Source organism: Prinia subflava, chromosome 5 (assembly GCF_021018805.1).
Source record: "Prinia subflava isolate CZ2003 ecotype Zambia chromosome 5, Cam_Psub_1.2, whole genome shotgun sequence".
Lineage (NCBI taxonomy): Eukaryota > Metazoa > Chordata > Aves > Passeriformes > Cisticolidae > Prinia > Prinia subflava.
This window is the reverse complement of record NC_086251.1, coordinates 17,532,925-17,556,826: the sequence shown is the minus strand read 5'-3', so window position 1 is coordinate 17,556,826 and position 23,902 is coordinate 17,532,925. Positions and strand designations below refer to the sequence as shown.

Genomic DNA, 23,902 nt, shown 5'->3' with positions numbered 1-23,902 from the left:
AAAGGCTGGCTTTAAATGGCATTTGATTTCTTCTTTTTCACAAGCAAAGTAGCTACACAGGCAGGTGCAAACTCATTTAAAAAAATTTGTATCAGGTGGAACTTCTTTGGGGTTTTGTTTTTGGTTTTTTTTTTTTTTTGAGAAGCTTATTATCATCACTTGCCCTAAGGAGAAAATTTTTTTAAAAGTGAAGTAATTCACCCAAACTTTGTGCTCAAAAGTCACCCAGAACTCTCTTAAATTGTGTTTATCCCACAGTAACAAAAATTTGGGAAGACTAAGCCTAAGCAAAAATTCTTCTTGCTCACTCCTTGACATTTCATCAAAAAGACCTGTGGAAAGAAGACTCCTCCTAGAGTGTAAATAGGTGAGGGAAAGTCAGAGCATCCTCTATTTACCTCTGCACCTGCAAAGGAAAACGAAAATGTCTGAAGCCCCACCTTTTAAGAGCCTTGTGAAACAGTCTGGGAACTGAGCCAAATTCTGCTCTCTCACTATATAAGACTTGGGAACAGACAGGTATTTCCTCAGAGGCAGGTAGTTCGGTGGTTCCTACCGGACTTCCAGAAGATGGGTAAAGGTGGTGGGACACGAATACCACTATGGATATCAATACTGGCCCTGGTCTTCATACAGATGAAAGGTAGGAAGATTCATTTGCTTGGAATTTTTACTGTTTTAAAGAATTTATTACTTGCTTTGGAGTTTGAAGCTTTTTTTTTTTTTTCCTTGGCTTTGTGAAGATAATGAACCTGCTACCTTCACAGAAGATTTTATTTTCTGCTTAGAATACTTTCCTTCCTATGAGGAGAAAATTCACTCTTTTGAAACTGTTGTCCTTTTATTCTCCAGTTGAAATCTGGAGCAGGTCCACTGCATTGAGTGGAACTCTCTCAAAACTTACATTTCTACAAAAATGTCTCCAGATTTTTGCATTTAGCTTTTAATATCCACTTCTAAGTGGTATAGCATTTCTAAATGTACAAACCAAAAGTGCAAAGGTACCTCTAGAAAGGAACAAATCAGTTGAGGAATATGTCTGCATGAATTATTAAAGACTGTGTTTATCTACTGATGATGGAGCATTGAAAAAAGGAGGATTTTGCTTGAAAATCATCAGGCAATAGATTTTAAAAATTCATTTACTTTTGCTTATGGGGTTGCATAAAATCTTAGCAAGCGGGGTTGGTTTGTAATGGGCTGAAAACAAATGGGGCTGCTATAAATATTCTGAGGGCACTTAATAGTCACAGATGGATGGAAATTTTTTTTTTCATTTTTCTTTTTTTCACCTGATAATTTCCCTTGAAATTTAAAGTAACAGTGTTAGTTTTAAATGCATTTTGATCTCAAGTGCAGACCCTATTGTGTGATTTCATATTTTTCCTACTACTAGGTAGTTCCATAGTACCTTATGGTAAGAAGTAGTGTCAAAGAATAGCCCATTCTGGCTGGCAGGACCAGCTGTAGCATTAGCACAACATGCAATGGCAGCAGGGATCTGCACTGCATGTGGCATGAGACACAGCAGGGCCACACAGTGCGTGGAGAGAGAAGCAAAAAGCTCTCTGAGGCTAGGCACTGAAGGAGCCCAGAAGCAGAGAATGCTGGCCCCACGTCCTCTAACCCCAGCTCTTTCCCAGGGGGCTTCCAGGCTCCCTACAGCTCTGCTTTCAGCCTATGCCCCTCTAGTGGCCCTATCCACAGACTGCCCTTGTGAGGTGCAGCAGGGGGTGAACCTGCCCTTGCAGTTTTCTCTGGCCAGAATAGTCTTCACCTCAACCTGCCCTCTGATGAACTCTCACTAAGCCGTGCATTGAAAGCCCTCTGGCCCCTGCAGATAATGTATGCATTCCTTTTCTGATGCTGCAGTGAAGTGGAATGAAAAATGGTTTCTTTGTTTTGGGGCAAAATCAACAGGCACAAACGTATCTATTGGAAAGCCCTATTTCCTTCTGTGTGGTGTGGCTTTTGCATTTATTTTCCTTCTGTAGCCTATTATAGAGAGTGTTCAAACTGTAAATACAGAGTAAATTTAGCTTTGACAAAGATCGATACTCTAACCCTAAAGTGAATTCTTCCTGCACGAAAGGGACTTATTTTAAAGCCATCTAGCTAGAAAAAAAGGTTTTACTGATGCTTAAAGGACACAGTGATAATAAAATCTAAGAAATTTAGGTTCTTTATCTGAAAAGCTTACAAGGGAATCCAGGGGTATAATGTGACAGAATAAGGACTTGCTCAAATCACCACAGGCATGTTTTTGATGGCTTCCCTACAGTAATTTATTACCCAAAAAATTAAAAAACAAAAAAGGAAAAGGCTGAAGGAGTGGTGTTGGTCATCATGGTTGCATGTAGCATGGGTCCTGATGCGTCTCTGACCTCCTGTGCACAAACATATCTTTGATGATTTTTGATATATTGAGTGTTGCATGTTTAAACAGATATAATTGAGACATTATAAGGGAACTCAAGAAAATTAGACATTCACATTTCCTTTATTTCTCTTCTTGATGCAGTTCAAGCCCAGGGTGGTGAACAACCAACTAAGTCAGAGTATATTTCTCCATCTCTCCTGCAGCGACAAAAATGTAGGTATTTTTATGCTGATCTCTTTCTAAGATATGTTGCAAATAAAGATGATAAATAGTAAGATTACTAGAATATCTTGATTCCTAGCTAAAATATACCCCACACATTAAAAAAGAAGTCCTCTTACAACATATCCAGTTTTCAGTCCTTCTCTGACTGCTCTAAGCTTGAGAACTTCCTCTCAGATCTGGCCCAGTGGATCTGCTCTACTGATATGATACAGTTATCTAATCTTTAACTTCATGAAAGGTACATAACTTATATCCAAAAGTGTATTTTCAGAAGAGGTGTGTGTTTACATACATATCACCAAGGCACTTGATAGCAGGAAATAAAAGGCACATTTTTTTACACTGTCAAGATGACTGCATCACTCACACAAGAATAAGAAAACTGTAACTACTTTAAACATTAGAATAATTAAGTACTTCAAGATCATGCATGACACATAACTAAACAGAGCAAAGTACGTGTGGAAGGATCCAAAGCTGATTGGTGTATTAGTGATGACTGGCTGAAATAATTGATCATTAAGTCTGCCCTGCAAAATGTTAGCCACAGATTATTTAAAAATAGCTGTTATAATCACTGTTACAGTACAGTGCTCTGAGAATCATATTGCTGGTTTTGAGTTCAGAGTATCAGGGCCAGCATGAGATGGGAGTCTTGAACAAATGATGGAAGAAAGTACTACAGTCTGTGCAATTTAGCTGTCAGTGGAATTTACAGAAAGACAGAACACAAAACATTGTGTAAAAACCACCAATAAAAACTTGTGGAAACTTTCCCCTAGAGTGGAAATAGTTGTAGGAAATATTCATCACTAAAAAGACGAGGTGATCTCTACCCATTTTTTAGGATTTCAAAAAAGATTAAAAGTCATTTTTTCTCCGTTCTATTTCCTACCAGCTTTGAAATCCCAAGGAGTGACAATCATTCCACCTTTTCAAAACTCACTGAAAGTAAAGGGTAAGTTAAGCAAATGTCATGGCTCAGATATCTGTGCTCTTGTTAATGACAAGGAGCATGGAGTGACTGAAAAAATCAATAAATTGTGTAAGGTCCTTTAGCATCATAAAAAGTTAGCAGAAAATTAATTCATCAGGTCATGTGGATAACCTAACTGTGAATTCAGTGCTATGCCTCGTTGTTTTATGATGCAGCAATAATATAAATATACATGCATACATATTGTACATATTACATGTTATATATATATTATATATATATTACTAGTATTATATATATTTCCAGTAAAAAGAGGAAAATACTACTGTGCTGAAAAGATGCCTATCTACAGAATAGGGTACAATTCAAGCAGGCTGAGTGTAAATGTGGAAAGGGACTGGGAAGATAATCAGGGATATTGGAGAGTATGCTTGCAAGGAAAGGAAGACTGAAAAGAAGGAAGAGATTTCTGTAATGGGTAGGGAGAGAAGCATGAAGGTAGAACTCCTTCAAGGTGAAGCGTAATTTTGGCACAAGAACAACCAGGCACACGTGGGATGGGAATATGGTTTAGAAGATGTTGACAAAAGTCTTCCAGCCATTCAGAGGTTGTGGGTATGAGTGGCCTTCCCAAGCAGAAGTATCAGCTATTTTTAAACTAGCTCTGAAATGGTTTTATGGTAGCACTTGAGGCCTCCATACATTTAGGAAAGGATTTATAGTACAGGCAAGTCATCAGAACTAGAGCACTGGATCTAGTGACCCAGGAGGTCTCTTTTGATCATAGGCCCTATATCCCTATGCAAAACTGATCAAGCACAAAAAGCAACTGAAGAAAATAAATAATGTATGGCAAAGAAATAGCTTGGCAAAAAGAAAAGAGCTTTTTGGACAGAGGCTGGTGAAAGAAGCAAGAGGGATAAAGCATCTACAGGGAGGGCATTACAAAAAACTACAGAAGATTCTTACTGCTTATTTTGAATCCACAGCTGGCAACCCCTCTCACAATGGCCGTGTGTGCAGCACATGGGGTAACTTCCACTTCAAGACCTTTGATGGGGACATCTTTTACTTCCCTGGGGTCTGCAATTACATCTTTGCATCCAACTGCAAGTCCCCCTACGAGGACTTCAACATCCAGATTAGGCGTGCGATGGTGGAAAATGCTACTGTGATCACGCACGTCATCATGAAGCTGGAAGGAGTAGTGATCGAACTGACCCCCAGCTCTGTCCTGCTTGACGACAAATTGTATGTTCCTACCTTGTTCCCAGTGGGCTCTTTAAGCAAGTATCCCTTCCCCTCAGCTCGCATTGCTCCCAAGCAGTGGGAAGGCTCAGGTCCTTCCTGAAGTAATAACAAAAACAAGGAGGGCTTGACAGCAAGCTAAGTGTCATTTCTGCAGATTATCCCTGTGGCTGTTTTGTTCAGATGAGCTATATCCAATATGCTGTCCCACTGCTACAATAGTACATGTATGCAATCAAGTTTATAAGCTACATTCTTTATGCCTTTGAAGTTAGTACTTCCCATTAATTTTACAACAGCAGACTCCCTGAGAGGAGTTTTTGACAGCTTTTGTCCTTGCACTGAAGAGTGTGCAGTAAAGCAGTGACTGCTCTTTGGCTTGTACCTGAAAGAATTTAAAATTATCTGTTCTGGAAGCTTGCTATCTATGTAGCAATTGTAGCACTGACTTTGGCATAGGGTGTGAAAATGACCCAAAAGGCCAGGTAAATATTTGGCCAGCTATCCCACAGTGAGCTGTCTATTATGGCAGCTGTGTACAGTGAATTAGTTTAAAGGTTATCTCAGGTACAGACTCTTGAATGGCACTCATGTCACAGAAAGCCTGGCGTCTATCCCTTTATTATCAAATGCTTCAAGGAGTAAATAGCAATATCCTGAAGCACACTGGCTGCAAAACAGAGCCTCCCAACACTTTTTTGAACAATACAATCACAGATTTGTTAACATTTTACCCAGCAAAACATCTTTAACAGAGGAAGTCAAAAGGAACCACAGGAAAAGCAAGGCTGATCATTTGCACAATGAGAGGCAATTGCATAGGAAATGGACAAAATATTACAAACCTGTCTTGTCTGTAGTAGTTATTGCTCTAATTTCCTCACAGATGCATGTTGAAAATTCTCAAAGAGAATGAGAAAGGATATAATTGTGGACATTCAACAGATATTCTGTCCCTACCCCTGCTGACTTATGATGATCTTTCCCCAGGGTCCAGATGCCCTACAGCCATATGGGAGTCTTGATAGAGAGGAGTAACAACTACTTGAAAGTTTCTGCCAAGTTGGGACTGACCTTCCTTTGGAATGGACACGATGCCCTCCTGGTAAGAAAACATCCAAAACACAGCAGAAAATCTGTATTTTGAAAATAGTCTGTTTATACCTTTGCAGTATTACAGCCATGCAGGCATTAGTTATTTTTTGATTTGTGTCCATTTTTAGTGTATTCTTCTGTCTTCCAATCTTCTCTCAATTTCCCTTTTTTTTTCCCCCCCACCAAGGTCAGCTCAGAATTAATAGATGCTGAATTATAATGTTCCTACCTCACTGTGAAGTACTCCTCAGATTCCAGACCTCGCAAAGTATTGATGCTCACAACCCAGAGCTAGGATAAGAGCAAGCTTTTCTTGGTCATCACTGACCATTCCAATGGTGCCTTCTACCTTGTCATCACACAGCACAGTCTCCAAAACAAACATATCTCAGATTCTGAGTACATGAGCAATGCTAGTATAGGCTGTGCTCCTAACCATCGAGACTGCCATTTCTATAAACCTCCTTCTTTTTTTATTTTTAGGTGGAACTAGATAAGAAATATGCCAATCAAACTTGTGGTCTTTGTGGGGATTTCAATGGAATTCCAGTCAGCAATGAATTTATTTCAGGGAGTAAGTAATAAAAAGCATTATTAAGTACTGGTGCTTTTTTTTTTTTCTTACAATATACTTTAATATAGGTTGTGGGTTGTATTAACTGGAAAACTGGGGATACTTCATATATTTCTGTGATGTTGTGCAAAGTCAGGCCATTGAGATGTATTAGACTGCTTGCATCACTGTTAGATATTTTAAGACTTGCCACATAAAAATTTCTATTAATTTTCAATAGTTAGGATCCAGTTCTTTATTATATCCTGCTCATCTTTTCGCTTTCATGTTATTTGGTAATCACTGTTCACGTTGCAGGACGTAGTGTCACAAAAGGAGGAAACTCCATGCAAAATTCTGTAAGCATTATTCTAATATTTGAACTGTTTTTTACAGAGACAAGACTGACTCCCATACAGTTTGGTAATAGGCAGAAGATGGATGGACCCACAGAGCAGTGTGATGATCCTATTCCTCCTACTTCTCTGATGAACTGCTCAAGAGAATTTGTAAGAACCTTTCTCTCACAATTTGTTTTCTCTGTGTGAATACATTCCCTGTCTTTGAAGAAAATTTTTAGAAGGGGAACAAATAGAGCATGAATATGACTCAATTGTAGGTCTCAAAAGAAAAAATATTCTAAATTTCATGTTGTATTCTTTGCTAAACTGAATGCCAAAAAATTTGCATTTCCCTTCTACAAGAAGACTGCATATTTTCCTGAAAAAGAAAATTACTGAGAATGTCTTAACAAAAAGAAATTGTATAATGCATGGGAAGTGACCTGAAGTGATGGTAACTAAGGATACAGAAGCTACTAGAGTTATTCAAACGAGTTCCATGTGGTTTTGCCGTATTATTATATTTTTCTTTAAATATCAGCTTATGGCTTCTGTTGGATGGGTTTCTGGACCAGATCAAACTTTGATTTGTTCTGCTCCACACCTTAAATAATTAGTTTCATATTTTCTTAACACTTTATCTTCTCTCTTTTCCTTCCTAGGCTTCTATCTGTGAGACAGTCCTAACCAGCAAAGCATTTACGAGTTGTAACATGCTTGTGAATGTCCAGGACTACATTGAAACTTGCATACAAGACCTGTGCCACTGTGACAGCTCTATGGCTGACTTCTGCATGTGCAACACCTTTGCTGAGTATTCCCGGCAGTGTGCTCATGCAGGTGGACAGCCCCTGAACTGGAGAACCCCAGACCTGTGCCGTGAGTATCTCGGGAAGGGACCTCCCTTAAGTGTGTGCTTACTACACACATCTAGCAAACTTCAAATATGTGAGGTTTTTCATGAAGAAGACAGTCATTTAAAAGTGCATGCAGTATCGTGAAATCAGTTTTAACCTGATCATACGCAAGACTTTGGGAATGTGGAAGCTATGGTGATTTTGCCTAGGTGATTTTCAATATAAATCAGAAAATCCAAAGTGTTTCAGCATCTGCTTGGATCAGGATACCCTGTCATACCTTGGCAGAAAACACCTTAAATTGCAAATCCTGTTTTCTCAAACTTTTAAATGAAAAGTCAGCTTTATAATACTCTTTCTACTTTTAGCCAAATCGTGTCCGTTCAACATGCAATACCATGAGTGTGGCTCTCCCTGCTCTGACACGTGCAGCAACCCGGAACGATCTGCACTTTGTGAAGATCACTGCACAGACGGCTGTGTCTGTCCTCCAGGCAAGCTCATTCTCTGCCTTTTTCTCATAGCCAAACTGTAGCCATAGAATACTCACCTGTACACATTTAACAACTTTCATATTCTGGATCATTCCCATCACAGAATCAGTGTTATTATAGTAATAGCTACATTTCTCCCCTGGATGTGCTATTTCTATTCAAATTTCTAAATATGCCCTTTTAAACAACAGATGTACTTTATGTATATCTACTATATATATGTTTAAGCAGTTTTTGCATGCAATCATAACTCCTGTTGTTAGCAAATCTGCATCTTGTTCCACAAATAACCAAATCCTTCTTGTTAGGTGTTGTGTGTCTAAACAACAAAGAGCTGACAGAGCACTAGGCAGTGTGTGAGATCTGGTGCTTCAGAGAATTACACACAAGAATTGTATATAAGTACAAGATGTGTTCTCCTTGTGCATACTTCTGGGCCTAAATTTTTGTTGCTGTTGTGACTGTGTATCACAGGAGCTTCACCCCTTGTAGCTGTTCTAAGCATCCCCATGGTGTCTCACAGAATTCACCATCACTTGTCTGTGTAGTAGCATTGATTTCTCTAAGAGCTCTGTCTCTGGCCATAGAAATATTTACTGTACAGATTTGTCCCAGGATAGTCTTACAAATGGTTCATCTATTCCAGTTCATTACCTAATAGTTTTAGTCTTAATTCTGTTCTAATGAAGTCCATAACAGAAATGTATTTTCCTAGAGCTCCCTTTTGATCATGCTACAATTTTTAGATAGACTTCAGTGGAATATAGCCCTTCGATCTCTACATAGCTTGCATCCTATTATTTTAAAGTACAGAAGAAATGGGATATAGTCTCAGACATCTGCTAGATATGTGTTCAAAGGCAGGTTGTGCAGTGCACAGAGTAAGTAATGGACCCTTTCTTTTCCTAGGAATGGTATTTGATGACGTTAATGGTGCTGGCTGCATTCCCCGCAGAGAATGCCACTGCACCTATGAAGGTGAAACTTATGCTCCTGGTGCCTCCTTCTCATCTAAATGCAGATCATGGTAACATTTTCTCAATTTTTGGTTTTTTAGGTTTTGGGTTGGTTTGTTTTTTTTTTTTTTTGTGCATTAGCTGAATAATTACTGATTCCCCCTTAAAAAACAAACAAGCAACCACTTACCAATTGAAGTTCCATAATTACACTGCTTTAGAGGCTACTTTCATGTCTGTTTTCCCTTCACACCTGGAACAAAAATTTGAGATTTTGAACAGGTGCTTCAATTTCAAGAAATAATAATGAAGGAAGATAATCAGAGTCAAATACCAGAGGTGTTTAGAAATTTGAATTAGTGTTACACCTTTGCAGCACTACAGTGTAATGCTAAGATGCTCATATAAATACTGTGGAGGACATGACATTTGTGGGCATGTTGAATTTAGAGTGGGAGATCACACTTAAGGCGTGTTTGACAAATATAGAATATATTTTTTAATATCCCTATGATTACTGAAGTATTACTGCGTAAGTGTATGCAACTGTACTTATCTCTTTATTTATTTTCCAAGAAATACTTAACATATTTGACACAGATCACAAGTTTGCCAGGACTGAGTTCTGTCCAAAGACTGGAAATGAACAACAGTATATATAGAAAATGATCATCTTAATAAAAATGTACCTGCCTCATATTTGTCTGAGATTTCAAAGCAATACTGGTTTCTTTGGCAGTGTGATAGGTGTTTCAAGAGGAAAATTAAGGCATCATCTGCCCTTATTGTCTCTTTATTTCATTTACACTTGCATTATCCAATGTTACTGAATGCCTCCTTCATTTCAGTACCTGTGTTGGAGGTGAATGGTCTTGTGTCACTCAGTCATGCCCTGGGACTTGCAGTATTGAAGGAGGTTCCCACATTTCAACATTTGATGAGAAATACTATTCCTTCTTTGGAGACTGTAGTTATGTCCTAACCAAGGTAAAAATGAGTCACAATCCTTGCTAAAGAAAAATGTTTTTATTATATATAATGTTGTTTGATGAAAACTACTGGCAATCACATCTGCTTTCTGAATCTGAGGGTTAACATGGATTGAGGGTTAGTGGTTAGAGGGATCACATCCTTAAATGGATTTCAGGGGCTTTTCTGTTTGGGTTATACTGAACAATATTGTAGTATTTTTGTGTTCTTTGATCATTGTTTAGTATTTGCACTGAGTTTTTATGTTGGATTTCATAACCCTAGGGGTATTCTTTGTTTATTTTTACTGGATGACTAAGGTAAACTATTTTATAAGGACTTCATATTATATAAAATCTGTTCTTTACATGACCAATCTGAATGTTACCAAGAAAAAGAATCATAAAATCTTAGAAATGTGCTAGAATGAGATGATTTAGAAATAGATTTTGGATAAGATTCGCAAGCACGGTCTTGATGCACAATGGCTGCGTAGGTCAGACTTATAAATTAAACTCCTCTTTTTGGAACCAACATGTAAAATTAGATTCTCAAGGTTTCTGGAGGCAGAGGAAAACCCCTAAACTTGTACCCAAAAGTTGAAAAAGCCCCAGAATTTATTACTGAATTTTTAGATTGTGATAATTCTGCATCTCAGCTGTCCTCAATTTAGTCTTCAATATGCCAAAAAGTGGTAAGAGACATTCAGAATTACAGCCTTCTCTGAGTCTCTCCCTCAGTTGTTTTGGCCATTAGGCACACTTTGAAGATGACTCACAGAATACAGTCCTATGAAAATCAGAATGGAGTCAAAATCTGAACCTTTATGCAGTAACTTCCTGAATAATAATTTTAGTTTCATTTTCTCCTATAAGAGGATATTTAAATCCATATTTCCTACCTGTTAAAAGAATGTCCAGGTCATCAGGGTCTTGAATAATCTATTCAGTGTAAAAGACATTGGTAACAATCTTTCCTCTCGCTGGTAAACCTCATAACCAGTGGGCAAGAAAGGCACACCTCCTTCTGCATTAGCAGAAAGAGTTATTACCTACACATTAGGAAATAGTCTTACTAATGCATGAGGAAGTTTTAATGTTCAGATTAATATGTCTAACTCACCCCTGAATGCCAGAAGCAATGTGTAGCTTCCACCGTGCAGATTGCATGAATGCCAACTTATATAGTGACTCTAGACATATATGTTAGACCATATGAGCAAGAGGAAATGAAATAAACAATATATTAAAAGATTCACCTTACCGAGAATTCCATGTGGTGTCAACCTTTTTGAGATAACAATATTTCAATATAGCAAATCCTTCTAATAATATCTCTTGTTTTCTTCTTGAAGCTCTGTGACAGCAATGAATTCACAGTGCTGGGGGATATCCACAAGTGTGGCCTGACTGACACTGAGACGTGCCTCAAGGGTGTAGCCATCAGCCTAAACGGAGGACAAACGGTGAGCAGCAAATGCACACACGTGGCATTCTGCAGGGAAGTTCTCTAAGATTAGCGGACCAGGCAAATGACACAGATGAGAAATTTGGACTGCCTTTTTTTTAAAATCTCATTTGAACATTATTAAAAGAAAAATTAAGAATAAAGTGAGCATATTAGAAGAGAATATCTTAGTAGCTTTCTGTTACTTAGATAACTTCTGGTTTTTGCTTTCTTAGACAGTGGAACGCAGTAATAAAGATTAAAGAAATAATACAGGAATCAGAACATCATCATAGTCTCCTTCCATTTTTTTCCTTTTATCTTGAATAGTATTGCATAGGAAACATTTGGAAAGTATATAACCTATCTGCTTGATAAAACTGTCTTTTCTTGTGGACAGAACATCGTGATCCAGCCTTCCGGGAGTGTATTTGTGAATATGATCTACACACAGTTACCGTTCTCAGCAGGTAAGTTCCTTTGAAAAGCTTCTTTCTCATTTTTACTTTAAAATGCTATTACATGTGTTAAACTAAAGCCAAATTCTACCTCTAGTTAGACCGCAGCAAACCCAGAGCACTGCCATAGAGCACTGTCACCCATTTTTGTCATAGGATTTGCCTACTCAACACTAAACTTTAGCAAAATCATGGTTTAAATTTAGCAATATCTAATTAGTTCAAGCAAGTAGTGTTATTGCACACTTTCAGATCCAAACATTGTCATAAGAGAGGAAAGAAATTCTGACATGCAACTGGACTCCAATTTCTCAAGTCATCTTGTTCCCTGTGTTCCCCTCATCCTTACTTTCAAAACTCATTCATCACTGAAGTTTCTCACATGCCAGTTCTTCTCAAACACTACTGCACCTGAACACAAAGCAAACCATAAAGGACAGGATAGGTCCAGGCTGGAGTCTTCAATTACATAGTGCTATAACATTTTCATCAAACAAAGGCAACCTTTTCAATAACAACAGAAGTGTGTATTCTTCCCTCATTTCAAAACACCTGACAGAAAGTGGAGGTTTTGTATATGTTTGTTGCTTAAGTGTTTAGGTTAGACTGTTTTGATGCTGGATTTGAAATCCTGTAAGGATCATTTTCCTGCCAGTTCTTTAGAAATTAGGATCATATCACACACAGCTGTAGAATTCCTCTACTATATTGTTCCTATAATGAACAATGAATTCAAATGCTGATCTTGAATGAAACGGTAACGATTTTGTTCTTGTACCCCTAGCAAACGTCACCATCTTCAGGCCTTCATCTTTCTTCATAATACTGCAAACAACTTTTGGCCTTCAGCTGCAGGTTCAACTTGTGCCTTCAATGCAAGTTTTTATAGACCTAGACCCGTCACATAAAGGGCAGACCTGTGGTGAGTGACCTTGTCCTAACTGCCTTCAGCAGCACCTGTCATCCTGTAGGAGACTTGCACAGACCATCTGCTTCCTTCCAGGTCTCTGTGGAAACTTCAATGATGTACAGACAGATGATTTCAAAACCACCAGTGGTGTGATAGAGGGCACTTCAGCTGCCTTTGGCAATACTTGGAAAACTCGGGCTGATTGTCCTGATGCCAAAAACACCTTTGAGGACCCCTGTACTGTCAGCATACAAAATGGTAAGCTCAGCAACATATTCTATTCTCCTTGAAGATGCAAAGAAGGAATAAGCTGATCAACCACCAAGCATTTAGCCAAATTAGCAGAACTGTTTGCACAGGCACACAGTTTTCCTCATTTGATACTAGAAGTCTTCAGTTAATAAATAATAACTAGCAAAATACTTTGGATCTTCAGATATTTTCCTTTGGATCAAGACAGCAAGTAAACTTAAGGAAAACTGGAACCTGACAGCCTACTAGGGATCAGTCCTGGAAAGGACTGATTGTCACATAGGAAGAAAAGCTGTGCCTAGCCCCTCTGAAGGTTATGGCACTTCCACTGTTAAACTAAGAACCAGACTTACAGTTCAGAGATTGAAAGCATTCAAGCTCCATTTTAGCCAACAAAATACATAATTCTTGAGTATTCACAAGCTACTGTTCTGTTTTCTGAGATGAACTAGCATAGTTTTTATTTACATTGTGAACCTTGCTTTTTAAAATTCCGCTAGGAGTATCTTTAGTTTATTCCATGTCAATTATCATCAATTAGAGAACATTCAGTTTATGATAAGTTCATATTCCTGCCTAGAGGAAGTGAAAGACTGTGCGCCTCAGCAAATGCAGAGCTTAATTATATTGTTAAGCTTCTGCAATTTCTCTGGAGGAGGTCTAGTTACACTAAGACAAGAGTTTTGCAAATGAAGTGCCATAGTAATCCTTACCATGTTTTCAATTCACAGACCAGTATGCTCAGCACTGGTGTGGACTGCTCTCTGATACCACGGGACCTTTTGCTAAATGTCACTCAACAGTGAATCCAGAAGTTTACCAGAAGGTATTTGGCTCTAACTCCATCCAATATAGGAGGAAAAGACTCAGATTTCTGATAGTAACACCTGAGAGAATAACTTGCCAGTTGTGAGGAGATGCATTCATGATAGCCCCACAAATGAGCAAATTTCATATTGTGTAGATAAGAATGACCCCTTGGCTTGTAAAGAACTATCTTTTTTTCCATTTCCTGGAGGATAAACTTACAGGTGTATTCCTCCTACACTTATTTTTAGGTGCGAACTTAAAGACTAAGTTAGGATTTGGGATTAGCTGTCAAAAGATAAAAATTGTCCCTTCTGAGAGATACAATGAAAGCTTTAGCCAGAATGTTAACTGGCACTTTAATTCCTCTGAACTGCTCTTGAAGGCTTTTGCATATATGCAAGGCAAGAAATGTACATAAAAAGCAGCAATGAGAATTGGGCAAGATGTGAATGAAAATGTTGCAGGGATTCAAGGTGATTAAATCCTGTAATAGAGTCCCTGGTACCTTAGAAAACCTTCCTGTTATTGGAAATTTCTAAGATTATGTTCAATAAACTGGAATTAAAAATATTGTATTGTCTCTGCCCAGTATAGAAACACATCAAATAACTTCTTGATTATTTGTTCCTCTGCTGCAGACAGCCCAAGCTCTTAAGCATAAGCTCCAAAAGCTGGGTGGAATCAAATATCTCCATTTATTCTAAATATATATGGCACAGTGGCAACAAATTTGAAGTAGTTGGAAAACTGCCAACACATGAAAAAATAAAAAAAAAAAGAAAAAATAATTCTAAATAGTGGACCTCTAATTACTCTTTTTTTTCACACAAATAATCTCTTTTGAGAGAGCTTAATGAAAATCAGGCATATATTTCCTTATATATGTGGATTACACTCACTTTAGCCTCTAATGAACATAACACTCTTAGAAAACTGCAGACTGCCATGGCTTTGACATGACATTCTGATGATCACATATCCTCTGTTCCTAGATCTGTATGTTTGACACGTGTAACTGTGAGAAGAGTGAGGACTGCATGTGTGCTGCCCTTTCCAGCTACGTCAGAGCCTGTGCTGCTAAAGGAGTTCTTCTCACTGGATGGCGGAGCAAAGCCTGCAGTAAGTTTTAACATCACTTTGCCTTTTGAAAGTGATCACTCAGAAGGCCCCACACAGCAACTCTCAGGGATTCCACAGTAAATTGTGTTAAACTGGGGTTTAAGTACAGCACTGACTTTCAAGAAGCTGAGGAGGAAAGGAAGGCCATAAAAGACAAACAGCAAACAGGGAGAAATATTAAAAAGAGGCTTTATTAGATTACTTGCTCAGAACCATAAGAAAAAACCTGAAGAGCAATACCCTTGCAATAGGAATAAAATAAGTAGGGTGTTTCTCAATTTACTTTGACAAAAAGTATAAAAATATCATTCAGGAAGAAACACTGTCTTCATATAATTGAACTGTGGGGTTTTTTTTTTAACTTGGGCAAAACATTTGACATACTTATAAGGGAACATTTTGCTCTAGTACTACAAAAAATTACGCTAGTGGGGATATCAGTGAAGCGTGTGTACATACAATGCCACGTTTATCATATATACTTCATCTCAAATACTTCATACCTATGTTGATTCTGGAATGAACAACAAATGTAACTCACCTTCTTACTCTCAAGCAAAATACACCACCTTGTGTCCGAAGTCCCTGAAGTACACCTACAATGTGGATTCCTGTCAACCCACCTGCCGCTCTCTGAGCGAGCCTGATGTCACATGCAACATTAAGTTTGTCCCAGTCGATGGCTGCACCTGCGTAAATGGAACCTACATGGACGACAGTGGCAAATGTGTGCCTGCTTCTAGCTGTCCTTGTTACTACAAAGGAATGCCCCTGTCTTCTGGAGAAGTTGTTCATGACAACGGTGTTGTCTGGTAAGAGATTTGTAAAAAAAAAAAAAAAAAAAAAAAATTATAGGCAATCATGAAACCATATAAATGTTATGAAATCAAATCAAATTAATTTCTATACCTTTTCAAAAAAAATTCATTGAAATTTTCAATGAAAAAAAATCACAGCTTCTTAAAAAATTCTTAGGGCTACCCACATGTGGAAGATTGTACATGAACAACTGTGGTGGGTCAGCCTTGGCTAACACTCAAATTCCCACCCAGTCCCTTTCTCTCTGCCTCTCTTCCTCCCTTGCCTCCACACATACTTTTCTTATCCACAACTGTAAAAGGCTTGTTCCACGGTGAAAGATGACTGATAACCCCCTTACAGATTATTCCCATTATGATGGGAATCTGAACTATTCTGAAGGACAGATTTAAACCAGGCATATAGACAGAGCAAACATTTATTTACATAGAATCTACTTGTATTTTTTTCTACTCTAATATAGAATACTAATATTTTTGAAATGTGCAAATTATGTGACAAAGGACGCATTTTGTTTCATCACACAGTAATTTTTCATTATTTCAAGTTCATTGGGAAATCGGCTGAAACTTAAAAAGTTAAAAAATATCCATTCCCTTTTTTTTTTTTATAGCACTTGCACCTATGGAAAGCTGAGCTGCATTGGAGAGAAGCCTGAACCAGGTAACACATCACTTAAGATTGTCTTTAATTCACCCTTTCCATCTTCACTCTTTTCATTTCCTTCTTCTCTTGTCATAATGATGCAAATCATACAAGTCTGAAATCAATCAAGAAAATGAATTGAGAACTTGTGTAGCATAGAGGACATTGTCAAAGTATAGAGAAATATTGTCTTACCTTTCAGGTGACTGAAACCCTAGAACCCAAGTTAGAATCCCTTGGGTTACCTGGGGTAAAAGGATACTTGGTCACCTCACTCAAAGGGGAAAACTGTTCACATTTTAATTAAAATGTAAAAGCAAAAAACTCCAAAGCAACAAACAAAAAAAACCCCAAACAAGTAAACTAGGATATTGGTTATCCTGTTTTGTTCTGTTTTTCTGAAAGGAAATGTTCCATGAAGCTAACTAAAAATTAATTTCATTGAGTAGTCCAAGCAGAATCACAAAACCCAGGTGAATATCAGATCAAAACAATATTTGGTTTCTCTTTCTTGCTACACGCATCACATTAAGGTACACATAATTCACAAAGGAATATTTCCATGTTTTTCTTAGGAACACAAAGGTACAAATGCATGGTTGTTCTCACGTTTCTCGTGGCTTTTCTCTCTTTCAGTCTGTGTGCCTCCCATGGTTTATGTTGACTGTGGCAATGTCACTGCAAATGTGGTAGGAGCAGGTTGCCAGAAGAGTTGTCAGACTCTAGATATGGAATGTGTAAGTACAGACTCTTTATACCTAGTTGAAAGCATATTAATCAAGGTCTCTTTTACAATTACCAGCTACAGCTGGACTCTTCCCGCAGGGAAATGTTTCTAGACACATTTCACATTTTCTTTACGGTTCTTACAGTACAAAACCCACTGTGTCTCTGGCTGCGTGTGTCCTCATGATCAAGTGTTGGATGGTAAAGGTGGCTGTATAGCTCCAGAAGACTGTCCATGTATTCACAATGGGAATTCCTACAGTCCAGGAGAATCAATTAGAGTTGGCTGTAACAACTGGTAAGAGCATATTGAAAAATAATATTTTGGAAATAAAAAATAGAACAGTTTAGGCTCTAAGCAGATAATGTCATTTCAATCTAGCAGTATCAAGATTTCTAGGAAGGAATCCTGTATAAAACAATCACTTAGTACCTAAAAGGCAAACTCTGTCTATTTTTATCAATGGCACAGCCCAGAAATTGCAAGTAGTCAGAAAAACACCATGATTTTGATGTCATATTCATTCAAGTCAAAAACCCCCTTTTTTCTTCTAAGGAAATCCTTCCATTTCAATAGATCAAACAGGATCTGGAAATGTGAAAGAACTGGTGTTTTCTAATGCAGATGATTCATTACATTATTAAGTAACACAGTCTTTGGATAAATTCCATTTGTTCTTGAGCCATGCTCCTATTCTGAGAATAAGCAAACCTTATTTTTTCATTAGAATCTTAAAACATTTTAAAATACAGAAATGTACCTATATTTATATTGGGTGTTTATCTAGTTTTTATATTTGGAATGTTTTTTGTCCTGTGTAGCACATGTAGAAACAGAAAATGGCAATGCTCTGAGGAACCCTGCCTGGAAACGTGTTCCGTTTATGGAGATGGACATTATACCACCTTTGATGGCAAACGCTTTGATTTTGAAGGAGACTGTGAATATGTTCTGGTCCAGGTAACAGAGTCCTGCCTAGATTTTTGCTCTAAGTAATTTGCTTAGAGTCTTGAACATGTAACATGGTTAACAATGAATATAATTCTCCTGTTTCAGAACTACTGTGGCCAACAAGCTATGAATCAGGGAACCTTCAGAGTCATCACTGAGAACATTCCATGTGGCACTACAGGAACTACCTGCTCTAAGTCTATTAAAGTTTTCCTGGGTGTAAGTATTTTCTTTAAGTTGTCAGAAGGATGGAACAAGCTGTCCCAGATACACTGATAGGAGAAGTGGCCACCAAGATAATGAAAATATCACTAGACTTTTTTGCTCTCTGCTCCAGAAAGTAAAGGAGGGAAATCTACTGAGAAGTTTTTTAACATGAGCTTGTTGAATAGGATCCTTTCAATGATAACATTATTATTTCAAGAAGTTACTGTCAATATATAAAGCTACAAAATAGGTGACTCTTTTAATTGGCCTCTAACTTTTTTTTTCCTCCTGTCTTAGAACTATGAGCTGGTACTCAGTGATGGACACTCTGATGTGATCCAGAGGACACCTGGAGGAAAAATGCCATTCCAAATCCGTTCCATGGGCATCTACATGGTGGTTGATACTACTGTTGGTCTGATACTCATGTGGGACAAGAAAACCAGTATATTCATCAAACTTAGTCCCAGCTTTCAGGTATACTTTAAAAGTGAAAACATGAATAAAATGAATTCTGTAACATTCATATGTTCATATTCATGTGTTTCTCAAAGAAAGAGGATGGAAATTTAGGCTGTAGGTGGAAATTTAGGTGGAAACCAGAAGACTGTAACCAAAAGAGCAGAAGTCACATATTATTATCCTTGTTGTGTTGATTTTGTGTGCTATGCATTATCCAGAAACTTTATCGGTAGCCTTCTTCAAGAAAAACCCTCACTGAAGAGACATTTAGGATCAGCTAAAACTAAATAGCTCATTACTCCAGAACAAAATCCATCAGTCTACTCCTTTGTAACAACTTAGAGCCAGCTCTTCATGAAACGCGTTTTATGAAAATGTCCAGTGCTGTTACTAAATAGGCAGGAATAATGTTGAATTAGATGCCTACGTAAGAGTCATCCTGAGGTCTGTTACTCACAGATACTAAGAAATTGTACCTTACTGATCCTTGTCATTTTGTTGCAGGGCCATGTCTGTGGACTCTGTGGAAACTATGATGGCAATGGAAATAATGACTTCACCACTCGCAGCCAGTCTGTGGTAGGAAACGTGCTGGAGTTTGCCAATAGCTGGAAAGTGTCTTCTAGTTGCCCAAATGCCAATCGTACGCAGGATCCATGCACTGCAAACCCATACAGGAAAGCCTGGGCACAGAAGCAATGCAGCATCATTACCAGTGAAGTGTTTGCAAAGTGTCACTCACAGGTATGACAAAAAATTTAGTCTTAAGTTCTTGACAAAATTATTACGTCCATTTTTATGTGAAATACATTAACAAATACTCTAAAATACATTTTGTCATGCTTGACAAAGTGAAGTTAGACCAAGTTCTTGCATAGAGAGACTGCATAGAAATATTTTCACTTTCATTTTCTCTGCTTTTGTATTGAGCATGAACACAAAACAAATTGTTTGTTTTGGTTTGTTTGTTTGTTTTTCATAGAAGGAACAACAATAGATCAATCTCAAGATGTGTTTATTTTCTAATGGCATTACTTGCTACTAGTATAAATATCAGCCACCTGATATATATGACTCTGTGCTAGTTTGTAGTAATTACCAGTATTTTGCAACTGTCTTCAGCATCAAACAGTTCATAATACTGCAGCTTACTAGCAATAGCTTTTTCAAGAGAAAATTCTACATTTTCCTCTTCCTTTTTCTAAGCATTCTCTTGATTTCTTTTTTCTTAACTTTCTCACCGAGCTGTGAGTTTCAGATATATTATTCAGCTATTTTAGGACAGTGCAAAGAGGACAAGGGCATGAAAACGTAAATGTTTTCTCTATCAGGTTGAACCAAATGAATATTACCAAGCATGTGTGGATGATGCTTGTGCCTGTGACACTGGAGGAGACTGTGAATGTTTCTGCACAGCAGTAGCTGCCTATGCTCAAGCATGTAATGAGCTGGACATCTGCATATCATGGAGGACCCCATCCATTTGTCGTGAGTTGCAACCCACTGTTTTGGTTTTTTTTTAAGGGATTCAGAGGGAAAGAAAACAGAAGGAGAAAAAAAGGAAACAAAGTAGAACAAGAAAGGAAGGATAAAATTGTCTTTCTAAGAGGCACAGCTGTATTCTTAAAAAACAAACAAAACCCTAAAAACACCTAAAAAACCCCAACAAAGCAATTGGGTAAATCAATAGAAGAAAATTTATCTTAGTAAAATGAAACCAGAGGTAATAATTTTACAAGCTGTGTGATTAGTGTCAAGTTAATTAGACAATCATGATAGACTACTGGTGAAATATGATATTTTATAACAGTGCCACCTGTCTACATCAGGCTCTATGTAGATAAACATTAGTGCATGTTAGCTAAGATCAGTGTTTCAGTCGACTGATTTTTCATGTTTACTGTATAACTCTGTTCTATGATGTATAAATTTCTTGGTGTTAAAAGGTTTTAGAAATATAGCAATTGTACTGTGTTAACAATAAGACACTATGTTGTTCACCACCGATGTGATTATGCTGATCCCATTGGATTTTTACCTAGAAAGACTGAAACAGTATAGAGCTAAAATATCAAAGATATTTTTCTGACATTTCTTCTTCTAGCTCTGTTCTGTGATTACTATAATCCACAAGGGGAATGTGAGTGGCACTACAAGCCATGTGGAGCACCTTGTATGAAGACCTGCAACAATCCAAGTGGAAAATGCCTTCATGAGATGAGGGGTTTAGAAGGTAAACATGATAATGCATTTCATTCTACTTGAAAGGTTAAAACGCAGTATGGTGAACGAAATTTGTATTATTCAGTATGACATGTTTGCACTAGAAATGGTAAGAACAGATTTTCTAATTAGTATTGTATTCCCTAATGGATTATGGACTTGTTTGGAGTAAAGATGAGGACAAAATACTCCAAAGCACAATGTGCAATCAAAGGAATAGCAGTAAGAGAGTCTGAAATTCCACTTAATGGGTGGACATTTTGGAAAAAGCAGCTATGAGTGTAGAGTTACTTATAATTACTTATGAAAAGCCTAGTGTCAACTTCACTCTCTTTTCATTGCAGGCTGCTATCCACAATGTCCAAAGAATAAGCCCTATTTTGATGAGGAAACCATGACCTGTGTTTCTAACTGTGGTTGTTATGAAGACAGAAAAAATTACAAACCAGGAATGGAGATGCCGTCAAATCAGAATTGTGAATCATGGTAGGACTAGAAAAAAATTTTTTAAAATAGAGTTTAAAATTGTGGAACATAATTCATCACATATTACATTTGTTATTTACCACCACAACTGGGCCAGTCAGAGGCTGATGAGCAACATCTAATTTTCTTCCCTTCCCAGGAAATTAAATGATAACATAGTGAAATATTTTATCATCAAGTGATTTATTAAAGTCCTTTTAAGTTATTGTCATAATTATTAAATGAAGTGAAAACAAGCTAACATAATTTTAGTTAGGGAAGAGTCTGAGAATTTTTAAGAAGATATACCTAAACTCATCATGTGAAATTCATTAGAAGTTAGCAGCCAACTTGTTTTCTGCTTATTTCTGTTATTGTACTGGTACTTGCATAGTTGTAAGAGTCAGGACATATTCTCCAACATTCCTGGTGACAGGAGCTGCTAAGCCTTCTGTAAGGCTTAAGCAAAGAGTCAGAAAAACCAATTGTGAAGCAGTTGTGTTAAGATACCTTTAAAGTAGCTATGCTTAAATATGGTAAGCAGGGCAATCTGAATTGCAAAAATCTTAAGCCAAAGCCCCTTGGAGCTACACCAACTTCCTTGGCAGATTTTGCACTTCATAGATGCCTTTGCCTATATCATCTACGCCATTAACAGCACTAAACCTAACCTATTAAATACATATCTAAATTTCAGTTTATCTAGTGTATAGATGTCCTTAGTGTCTGCAAATAAATAAATAAAAAAGATTCAGTTCTTAACAGATAAATTGCCCTTAAAACCAGAATTATTTTTACATATTTTGGAAGCCTAATGGAAATTCACTGCGTATACTATCTGAATGTCCATGGTAGTGATCCTTTGTACATATCCTTTTAAATGTAAACGATACATTTACTGTGTTTTTCCCTTCCAAAAATTAAATAGACCCATTGGGAAGATAACAGTATTTCAAATCATCCACCTCACATCTTTTTTCCTGTTCCTAAAGCACTGGTAGGGATGCTGCATGTTTTATATGCTGGCTCAAAGAAGAGCTACCTTTCTTGCCTTCTTGTGAAGATATCTAGCCTACATTATAACTCAGAGAAGATAGGGTCATTTTACATTTACACACACAATGAACAACAAAGGATTGATAGAAGCAAAATTAAAACAAAAAAAATGATGTCACAAACCAGTATGTCTACATTCATAACGTTTTTTCCCTTTTTCAGCGAATGCACAATTCATGGCAAAAAATGCAGATATGATGAACATGGTAAGTTGATGAAGTTGTTTCTATATTAATAAGGCACATTTAGGGTACTCTCTGTTTCAGATAGCAAGGAATAACATCCTTCTTTTAATCTACAGAATGTGTCTGCACTTATGAGGGGCAGAAATACAACTACAAGGATGTGGTCTACAACACTACAGATGGCACAGGATGGTGTATTGTTGCAACCTGTGGTCCCAATGGAACACTTGAAAGGTCTATCTATGAATGCCCAAGCTCAACATCACCCACAACAGCAACGACATTTCACTTCAGCTCTACACCACCTACCACTACTTCCACAGGTACACCCTTTGTAGCTCGTAAGAGTGTATTCTCTTGTTTAGTGAGAAAAAAATATTTTACAGTACTAAGTGGATTGCTCAGATATTGGCATTGAGATAAGGAAATTTTGGTTTTTAGAATTCCTGTACCGCATTCTTCAGGTTGGAAATCTCTAGTTACTCTAGGCATAAATTATTTTACAAAATCAGTATTCAATATAAAATATATAAGTTTTGAAATTACAGAAAATATCAGCATTGCTGGAATTCAGCAGTTGTTTGCCAGCTTATTTCATAATGAGAGTTGATCTGCAAAAGCTCTCCGACCACTAAATGGTTTCTTAAGATCAGAGCTAAAATACAAAGTGTACGGATGCTTGAAATGGAGGAGCAAAAACAAAACAGTGAGGAGTCAAATGATTTGGAAGAAAGAAGTAGCTATGGATCTCAATGCATACACTAAACCTTACTCTTTCCACTCATTTAAATACATTCCAGAGAGACTAGTATATAGTGAAGCAAGATACAACCAAAGCAAATACACTCAACCAAATGCAAAACAAGTGAGACTTGTTTTTTTCCAGGGTGTATAAATAAGACCTGAGACTTATTTCAGCAACTTGTAACACATATTTAGTATTCTCTTGGGAAGTGACAGTTCAAGCATGTCACTCTATTAAATTGCTGGGTAATGGATTTTCTGTTCTACAACATATTAAACTATATGTATAATAAACTGATGCACGACAGGAGCCTAAAGTAAGAAAAATGACATTAAGAAAACTGTCCGCCCATTTACAATGAGAAAAA

The 23,902-nt window shown here is 37.4% G+C and overlaps 1 protein-coding gene across 1 annotated transcript in view; it reads left to right on the top strand.

Annotated features, from left to right (window-relative positions):
* The first annotated feature begins 555 nt into the window (after positions 1 to 555).
* The window catches only part of LOC134551084 (mucin-5AC-like), a 49,261-nt gene continuing 25,914 nt past the window's right edge, over positions 556 to 23,902 (top strand). Inside the window, exons 1-30 of the mRNA XM_063398207.1 lie at positions 556 to 643; positions 2,522 to 2,593; positions 3,504 to 3,563; positions 4,532 to 4,793; positions 5,781 to 5,895; positions 6,369 to 6,459; positions 6,835 to 6,947; positions 7,442 to 7,658; positions 8,005 to 8,130; positions 9,040 to 9,157; positions 9,935 to 10,073; positions 11,410 to 11,520; positions 11,902 to 11,971; positions 12,744 to 12,881; positions 12,963 to 13,127; positions 13,853 to 13,947; positions 14,924 to 15,050; positions 15,607 to 15,862; positions 16,483 to 16,532; positions 17,151 to 17,251; positions 17,387 to 17,538; positions 18,063 to 18,201; positions 18,298 to 18,411; positions 18,697 to 18,876; positions 19,366 to 19,605; positions 20,193 to 20,349; positions 20,966 to 21,094; positions 21,429 to 21,570; positions 22,768 to 22,811; positions 22,907 to 23,113. Of these exons, the coding sequence (XP_063254277.1) occupies positions 571 to 643; positions 2,522 to 2,593; positions 3,504 to 3,563; positions 4,532 to 4,793; positions 5,781 to 5,895; positions 6,369 to 6,459; positions 6,835 to 6,947; positions 7,442 to 7,658; positions 8,005 to 8,130; positions 9,040 to 9,157; positions 9,935 to 10,073; positions 11,410 to 11,520; positions 11,902 to 11,971; positions 12,744 to 12,881; positions 12,963 to 13,127; positions 13,853 to 13,947; positions 14,924 to 15,050; positions 15,607 to 15,862; positions 16,483 to 16,532; positions 17,151 to 17,251; positions 17,387 to 17,538; positions 18,063 to 18,201; positions 18,298 to 18,411; positions 18,697 to 18,876; positions 19,366 to 19,605; positions 20,193 to 20,349; positions 20,966 to 21,094; positions 21,429 to 21,570; positions 22,768 to 22,811; positions 22,907 to 23,113 (4,003 nt within the window). The 5' untranslated portion in view covers positions 556 to 570. The remainder of the gene's footprint in view (positions 644 to 2,521; positions 2,594 to 3,503; positions 3,564 to 4,531; positions 4,794 to 5,780; positions 5,896 to 6,368; positions 6,460 to 6,834; positions 6,948 to 7,441; positions 7,659 to 8,004; positions 8,131 to 9,039; positions 9,158 to 9,934; positions 10,074 to 11,409; positions 11,521 to 11,901; positions 11,972 to 12,743; positions 12,882 to 12,962; positions 13,128 to 13,852; positions 13,948 to 14,923; positions 15,051 to 15,606; positions 15,863 to 16,482; positions 16,533 to 17,150; positions 17,252 to 17,386; positions 17,539 to 18,062; positions 18,202 to 18,297; positions 18,412 to 18,696; positions 18,877 to 19,365; positions 19,606 to 20,192; positions 20,350 to 20,965; positions 21,095 to 21,428; positions 21,571 to 22,767; positions 22,812 to 22,906; positions 23,114 to 23,902) is intronic.